General features: G+C 44.6%; 1 protein-coding gene across 2 annotated transcripts; it reads right to left on the minus strand.

Annotated features, from left to right (window-relative positions):
• Window positions 1–2,437: 2,437 nt before the first annotated feature.
• On the minus strand, window positions 2,438–8,033 carry LOC106608784 (thyroid receptor-interacting protein 6-like). Of its 2 annotated transcripts, none has more exons than XM_045722544.1 (10): window positions 7,958–8,033; window positions 7,463–7,668; window positions 7,019–7,155; window positions 6,652–6,765; window positions 5,890–6,447; window positions 5,555–5,648; window positions 5,225–5,394; window positions 4,834–5,012; window positions 3,991–4,111; window positions 2,438–3,839 (listed from the first exon to the last, which is right to left on the minus strand). In XM_045722544.1, exons 2-10 carry the CDS (start codon window positions 7,530–7,532, stop codon window positions 3,711–3,713), a joined length of 1,572 nt encoding a protein of 523 aa, XP_045578500.1. In that variant the 5' UTR covers window positions 7,533–7,668; window positions 7,958–8,033; the 3' UTR covers window positions 2,438–3,710. The 2 variants fall into 2 exon arrangements, with proteins under 2 accessions (XP_045578500.1, XP_014062397.2); XM_014206922.2 differs by having other exon boundaries at window positions 5,555–5,651.
• Window positions 8,034–8,416: the final 383 nt, after the last annotated feature.

The following is an 8,416-nucleotide window of genomic DNA, read 5'->3' on the forward strand; positions in this document are numbered from 1 at the left end:
TTTTTCCCTAGCAATACACAGCTGATTCAAATTAACAAAGCTTGATGAGTTGGTTATTTGAATCAGCTGTGTAGTGCTAGGGCGAAAGCCAAAACATGCACCTGGGGGCGGGCATGACCGAGTTTGGGAAACCCTGGTCTAATTGACTCAACAACCGAAAAAAACATATCTAAGTTTAACTTCCTTAATGAACCAGAAAGTATATAGTTATTTCTGGTTGTTTATCAAAGTTAACTAGCTCATTGATCCAGCTATGTAGTATACCACTATTTTCCATCTTCCCTCTGGCTCAGTTGGTAGAGCATGGTGTTTGCAACGCCACCATGGTGTGTGCAACGCCAGGGTTGTGGGTTTGATTCCCATGGGGGGCCAGTACAAAAAATATATATATAAAAAAAAAAATGAAATGTTTGCATTCACTACTGTAAATCGCTCTGGATAAGAGCGCCTGCTAAATGAAGTAAATGTAAATGTTCCACAAAGTGCGCCAACACACACTCAAAACACGCACACAATCCCACAGGTGCGAGATCCCACAAGGACAGGTATAAACAGGGCTAATGTGCATAGTGTTTTTATTCATTCTTCAAAGATTTTCTGATATATTGTCAACTCAAAAGTGATACAATTTCAAGAGGACTGGTCAGATTAACTGGCCATAACTTCTACTTGTTAAATGATTTGATGAAGCTTCTGAAAATGTTTTGGTCCTTGAATAACTGACAGAAGTGGTCCCATGAAAACCCATCATGTTATGGAGTAGAGCAACAAAGAAGTTCAACTCTCCACGGTAATTTCCATGGTACCAGTCAGGTAGTTGTTTCTGTAGTTGTATTTTATTCTATAGGACCTCTCCCACATCCTCCTGCTGAAGATGTTGGACCTGATGACCACAGCCGCGGGGGAGAACGAGGTATTACCGGACCTGGAGGAGGCACTCGGGGTGAGGTCGGAGATGGTGCGCCAGCTACCCCTCTCCCAACGGGAACGCAAGGCAGGATGCCAGAACTTATTTTGGAAGACCACATGTTAGCGCACCTCCTCACCATCACCAAGCAGCCCCTCTTCTTCTTGTTGGATCATTTAAAGACCTATTTCTTACAATGTCACACATGTACTGTAAATGACAGCTACTTATTTTGTTGCATTGTTTAAGGTCTAGAATGTTGGTTATGCTTGATGTCAAATCAAATAAACTTATTTTAAAGTTCTACTAAGTATGTCTCTTTTCCATAGGTTGTCATGTGTAATAATGCTGAAAATGTTAGGGTCTAGTACAGCGGTCTAGCAAAACACATACACACGGTGTAGTTCTGGGAAAAAAAGGATGGTTTATTGTCTTTGTAGTATGATCAACCGGCATTAAAGGAAGAAAAAAAAAGCTAATCATTCACACACCTCCTTCAAACACAAGTCAAATTGTACAAACCACCTGCTCAGTCTATTCTTCTCATAGATAAATACAATTATTCTACAGTACTTATCAATAGGATGCTGTGGAACATAAAATTACACAGTGAAAACCAAGTGATGACCCTTAACCTCAATATTACAGATGAACATCGACTTAGCGACAATAGCAGCACAACAGGAGTTGAAATAAATAAATAAGTGAAAAATGCAACTCACAGGGCTCAAAACAGGGACCTTCATATCATTGTGCTCATTGACCTATACTATGAGAATAATCAAATACTGAAGCAAAACATGGTTCTGGACAAAGAAAAAAATAGAATTGATATTTTAAGGGTCTTGTAGTCAGAAGAGAAGCTTCAAAACCATCAAATCATAATAGCAGTTTTTACATTAAAACAAATGAAGACAGCGGGATGAATCTCAAAGAAAAATTACATCAACACAATGTGTGAATAATTCAAATGTCAGAGTTACTTAAACATGGCCGATAGTGCTTTGAGTGCAGGGATTAGCAGCACAAATCAAACTCCTAAGGCTAAGCTTAAACAAAAACTCATAATGAACACACGAGGACGTTCTCAGCCCACGTGGCCAGCATAGAGAAACCGGTTTCTCAGTAAGACAAAGGCAAGCATACTTCATTGTGCCTTATTCATCTTCATTGTAAAGTATCAAATCAACCCAAATGTTAAAAGGAAAAAATATCTAAAAAGCACATTCACATTTTAAAAGAGGGGGTTTGGACTGGTATACAAGTAACATTCTCTGAAATGCAGTACCAATTATCAGTATACAAGTCACTGTCCTGTGGAATAAAATACTATGTTATGTTCTGACATGTGGTGCAAGATATCATTATATGAAAGCCTACATAAGGGCTCTCGAGTGGTGCAGCGGTCCAAAGCACTGCATATCAGTGCAAGAGGCGTCACTACAGTCCCTGGTTTGATATCAGGCTGTATCACATCCAGCCGTGATTGGGAGTCCCATAGGGCAGCACACAATTGGCCCAGCGTCATCCGGGTTCGGCTGGGGTAGGCCGTCATTGTAAATAAGAATGTGCTTAACAGAGTTGCCTAGTTAAATAAAAAGGTTGCATTTAAAATAAAAATTATTAACATCCAATGAGATCAAAGCATTAACTTTAGTGATCTCCTTCTCTAACCAATCTTTCTTTCCTTCTCCTTTCTAAAAACTATTCACTGCACAACACTGACTACACCCACTTGCTCTCCAATGAAATGTCTCCAAACACATTCACTCCACAACCAAAACCACTTGCAATATAAACTGTCACAGAAATACCTTGCATATGTGAACTTTGCTTATGAGGCAGTTCAGCACTGTTATTGACTTTAGTGGTATACAAAAATATACGTTCCATTATCTGGACTGGTCAGTTACCCCACAGCCAGGAACACTTTGTATTCCTCGTCATTATCCTCCTCTTCCTCAATATCACCTAATTTCCCTACTTATGATCGTCCACATAGTCAATATCAAGCAATCATTATTTTCCATAGAGCTCCTTCCATGTCCCACCTGTGTCTGGCAGGATGGTGTGTGTGAGAATGTGCAATATGCAGGATGGTGCGTGAGAGACAGCGTGCAACATGCAGGATAGTATGTGACACAGTGTGCAACGTGCAGGATAGTGTGAGACAGTGTGCAACATGCAGGATAGTGTGAGACAGTGTGCAACATGCAGGACAGTGCGTGAGAGATGAGAAGTGATGCAGTCAAGGGTTTGGGGGTAGTGCAGCCCCTGCTGCCTGCAGGTCAGGGGCTCTATGCAGTACTGGTATGGGACTGAGGGGTAGGGGATAGGGTGTAGTGTAGTGGAAAGGGAGTAGGGGTAGAGAATAGAGAGGATAGGTGATAGTGTAAAGCAGAGGATAAGGAAAGGGGATAGGGGTTGAACTTACTGTCAATCCATGTTTCAATACCCTGTACAAATAAACCTGGTCAAGTGAAATTAAATAATGACTTCATATTGAAGACTGTCAGTTTGAGGTTCAATAATAGACCTACTACTACTACTGACTCCTCAGCTTTGGGCATCTGAAAAATAAAGGCTATGAGAGGATGAAAGTGAAGGGGGATGAAGATGCCCTTCAAGACTGATCTCAAGTCAGGTTAACATTTCCCCCCTTGTGGTTAAGGTTATGAATCACAGGAGTAGAACTGATTCCAGATCTATTACTTAGGGCAAATTCTACCGCAGAGCAGGTTAAAGTAATGGAAGGGTTGAGGGGTCATTGGTTAAAGGTCAGAGGTGATTTCATAGTTGGTGATCAGTCAGTGGAGATTTTGGGTGAGAGGATCTGGATGTGCCGGGCGCTGCAGCCCTTACATAGGATGTGACCGTCCAGGAGGTAACAGCCTTGCCCCTCATCCTCAGAGGACAGGAGCAGACCACACTCCTGGAGGGGACAGAGAAAACACAGGGTCAATCCAGGAATACTGGATTAGGTGCAACTGAGTGGGCTGTGTACATTTGATGTGATGGCCTGCCAAACTGAACATCATTCAACTTGAGTGACCTGTTCTACTAACACACACGTGACCACTCACCTCACACACATAGCAGTTGACGTGGAAGTTGCGGCCCAGCGCCACTATACTGACCGCCGCATCCTGGCCCAGCTCAGGCATGATGGCCTGGCCACACACTGAGCAGCGAGGGGCAAACTTCCTGTGTGGGACAGGAAGCACCAGTGTCAACACTAACAGGAGCTCAGAGGGTGGAAAACTAACAATCAAATATAATAATCTGTCCAATAGACTCATGTCTAGAACTTGAAAACCCAAAGCGTATTTCAAAGTTTAATTGATCAAGTCTCCCATTGATCAATTAATCTCAATTACACTTTACGAGTTTAAGTTTTAGACATGGGTCTATTAGACAGATGATTACATCTGATTGTTGTGCTAGTGTTCTAGTTGATTACATGCCTAATGTACAGTCAGTGGCCTCCTGAGTGGCGCAGCGGTCTAAGGCACTGCTTGAGGTGTCACTAAAGACCAGGGTTCGAGACCAGAGAGGTGGCGCACAATTGGCCCAGCGTCGTCCGGGTTAGGCCGGCAGGGATGTCCTTATCCCATCGCGCTGTAACGACTCCTGTGGCAGGCCAGGAGCATGCACGCTGACACGGTCGCCAGTTCTACGGTGTTTCCTCCGAAACATTGGTGCAGCGGGCTTCCGGGATACGTGAGCAGTGTGGCTTGGCGGGGTCATGTTCCGGAGGACGCACGGCTCTCAATCGTCGCCTCTCACGAGACCGTACGGTAGTTGCAGCGATGGGACAAAACTAACTACCAGTTGGATATTGTGAAATTGAGGGTAAAAAAAAATTATAACCAAAAATACAGTCAGTATCTGGCGCCGAGTAAGTGGGTTCTATCCATGTTGCTGACCTGTGGAAGTCGTCTATGCAGTAGATCTGGTAGGTGGCGTCCACAGTGAAGGGCACACCATCCAGGCAGCAGCCACACACCACACAGTTGAAGCAGCGCGCGTGGTAGGCATTGCCCATGGACCGCAGGATACGGTCCAGGATGGGCTTGGAGCACATGAAGCAGCGCTCTAGGATACTCTGAGGGGGGAGGGAGAGGGGCAGCACAGGTTCAGACAGAAGAGTGCGAGTGAGAATCCAATAGACATGGATATAGATGGCGAGAAAGAGCGAAAGAGATGTAGAGATCAACTGATGAATTGAGAGAATACTGCTAAAAAGAAATGTAGAACAAAAAGAGGGAGAAGAGCCTTCTCAATACAGAAAGAGGACAGTCAGTGACAGCCACTCACAATGTAACAGCTCTCGCAGTAGCTCTGCTTGTCCAGGGCGTAGAACGGTTGCCCCCGGAGATGGGCGTGGCAGGTGATGCAAGTTATACACTCCAGGTGGAACACCTGCTCCATGGCGATACAGCCACTGCCGTCGCCAAGGACGTTGTTGCCGCAACGTGCACAGCGACCTGGCAGTATGGATGGAAAGGGGAGAAGAGATGAGACAAATGGGAGGGACATGTTGTTGAATTGCAATGAACTGTGTCACCCAAGGGGAAATTAAGATGTAAATAACAGTCCAGTCAACACAAAGGACATCCATTTTATTAGAAAGAAAGCGGAACGTACCAAAGTCTTCCTCTGTATGGGGATGACTCATGTCATACACCAACTTCTTTGTGAGCTGGTCCAACTCCTCTTCTGGCCTCGGAGCTGCTGTCCCCTGCTGGACAAATATATGAACATTTTCCAGAAAAATCAAACAGAGATTTTACTTTCCCCATTTAGATCAGTGAAACCAAGAGACTGAAGATACAAGTATTCAAAAAGGACCAAAGTTTACCTTAAGAGGCACCACAAACAGTAGTTTACGTTTACATTGATGGAAGCATCTTTCCTCAAAATTAAGCGTATCCACCCCTAAAGAAAAAAGGAGTTTACGTTTTAACTCCACAGACACTCACCTTACTGGGCTGGTAGGCGGAGCTTGGTGCCGAGCCTGACCCTGATTGGTGAGTCTCTGGGCCTCGATTGGACGTGGGGCAGTGGGTGACTCTCCCTCTAGACCCTGCGGCACTCCCCTTGTAACCCCTCTCAGAGTGCAGCTCCTGGGCTTGGGAAGCGGGGTGGGGAGGGTACCAGCCATGGGGGCCAGTCTGATTTTTGGGTGGGGACCGCAACGCGTGCTGGCGGTGTGGGGGAGGGGTGTAAGCCTGCTCGGCTTGGGAGTAGGTGAGAGGCTGGGCTGTTTTGACCCGGACACTGAACCTTGGGCCAGTAAGGGCAGTAGTGTAGGAGGCGGGGACAGGCTGGGGGTACTGTTTGGAGACCTGTGCGTCGGTGTAGTGTGGCTGGGGGAAGTACTGGAGACCCTGGTGGGGATCACTGGGGTATGGGGGTGTACGATGGTACTGGGGTTGGGGGTGAGGGGGGAAACCCATGGACAGCCTGCCCTGTGAGGATGCTCCTGGCTGGGCTGAGGGTTTGTAGCGATCCCCTGAGATGTGGTCGTTGTCAATAAGCTACGAAAGAATGGAAAGGGACCATAAATATATATTTTATTATGCATTCCTTACAATGTAGCTAATAACCGAGGCCTAAGTATCCAGAGGAGCCAGTAACACTTTAAGACAGATATGAAAACAAACAAAGTCATAGGTTTCTGTATCAAGATTCAGAAGAATCCTTTATTCCTCACAGTCCATGTAGTCAGTCAGGTAGCCTACCTGTGCGCTGTTTTGTGGATGGCTGTCCAGATCGGCCAGCATGCATGTGAGCGAGTCAATCTCTGCATCACGGTTAGAGTGGTGTCCAATCAGCTTCTTAGGAGGTCCCCGGTGCTGTTAAAAAATTTAACAGGATCACATAATAAAGATGCGTGCCTTTAAAAAAATGTCACAACAGAAAAAGATGGATAGGTAGAAAATGTAGAAATGTGTCCCAATACATTTTAATATTGGATTTTATGAGCAATTTCTGGCTTCATAATATTACATTACTACAAATCTTTGCCTAGAAACTACAATAAACACTATGGTGAAATGGACCAATAATCAGTGTGAATTCCAGGCTACAGAAGCAATTACAACCTACCATCAGCTGGAATCGGTCCATATGAGGGTTCAAGGACTGGTCTTCTTTGAGACCGTGGGGAGATGGTTGGTAGTAGAGGTCATTAGATTTAGGGTGAAACCTTGGGTCCTCTTGGTGGTGGTGCTGCATGGGCCCAGCTGTAGAACACATACAAAACAGTGCACTTTACATTTACAAACAAGACTTCCTAATGACAGGGTACACACTTAACATTAACCACATGACAAACATTTATTTACATCAAGATGTTTATTTACGTCAAGTGCTAATCACCAAAGGTGTTGGTGTACTCAGTAGTGTGTCAGGTCCAACGCTCTACTCCAAGGCTTGAGCTACAGAATAACGGACTTCTGATTTTCACAATAGTCAATCACAAGTTCATTATAGCAAGGTTTCACACAAGACAAGCCCAGTGTAATGTAAGGCCCACCACCATGTTCTTACCTGTGGGTCTTGTAGCCATGTACCTAGAGCCCATTCCTCCTCCTGTCTCTGTTCTGGTCATGGACCACATATTTGGGCCGGGTGTCCCGGGAAACCTTCTTGGGCGGCTGTCTGTACACGGCTGGTCCGGACATCTGGGGGACGGGTCTCTCTGGGCTACCCGGAGTCTTCGGAGGAGGCCAGGTAGGACCAGACATGTTAGGGTTCTGAAAAAAAGGTTGTCATGATTCAACTGTTACAATTTAAAACTATAACAAAACATTTATGTTGGTTTTAATAAGATTCTCATAAAAAATAAAAAAAGATAAAAAATGCACTGTCCTATTTTGGCAAGAAGATTTGTCACTGCCACACCAACTTGCTGTTTGCATATTTATGTCACAGGTAAGCACTGGAACACAGAGATGCTTCAACATGGATTTCCTATGTCAACTCACATACGCAGTTTAACAATAGACTTATAGTTGAGAAGAGGAAGACAGCGCCATTCCCAACCATAAGGGAATTCCAGCAGACAGAGACAAAAGAGGGGTATACTAGAAAGCAGGATCAATGAGTTTACCAGATAACTTGCCTAAATAGTCAGAAAGAACTGTATTCTTGGGAAAGAAACTTGAAATGGGTATGGCCTGATTCAGGGCTTCCCAAACTCTGTCCTGAGGCCCCCTGGGTGCACGTTTTTCTTTTTGCCCTAGCAATACACAGCTGATTCAAATAATCAAAGCTTGATGAGTTGGTTATTTGAATCAGCTGTGTAGTGCTAGGGCAAAAGCCAAAACATGCACCTGGGGAGGGGGCCATGACTGACTTTGGGAAACCCTTATCTATTTGACTTAACAACCGAAAAAAACATATCTAATTTTAATTTTCTTAATGAACCAGAACATCTATAGTTAGCTGGCTAACTCATTGACCCAGCTATGTAGTATACCACTCTGTTCCAGAGTGCGCCAA

The sequence above is a fragment of the Salmo salar genome, chromosome ssa07 (assembly GCF_905237065.1).
Source record: "Salmo salar chromosome ssa07, Ssal_v3.1, whole genome shotgun sequence".
Classification (NCBI taxonomy): Eukaryota; Metazoa; Chordata; class Actinopteri; order Salmoniformes; family Salmonidae; genus Salmo; species Salmo salar.

What these genes read in the sequence shown, in the direction of transcription:
- LOC106608784 (XM_014206922.2), bottom strand. Translation starts at nt 7,532, where the DNA reads ATGTGGTCCATGACCAGAACAGAGACAGGAGGAGGAATGGGCTCTAGG. An exon ending in CATGGCTACAAGACCCACAG is followed by an intron (nt 7,156 to 7,462) that starts GTAAGAACATGG and finishes TGTGTTCTACAG; the next exon opens with CTGGGCCCATGCAGCACCAC. An exon ending in TCAACTGCTATGTGTGTGAG is followed by an intron (nt 3,840 to 3,990) that starts GTGAGTGGTCAC and finishes TGTCCCCTCCAG; the next exon opens with GAGTGTGGTCTGCTCCTGTC.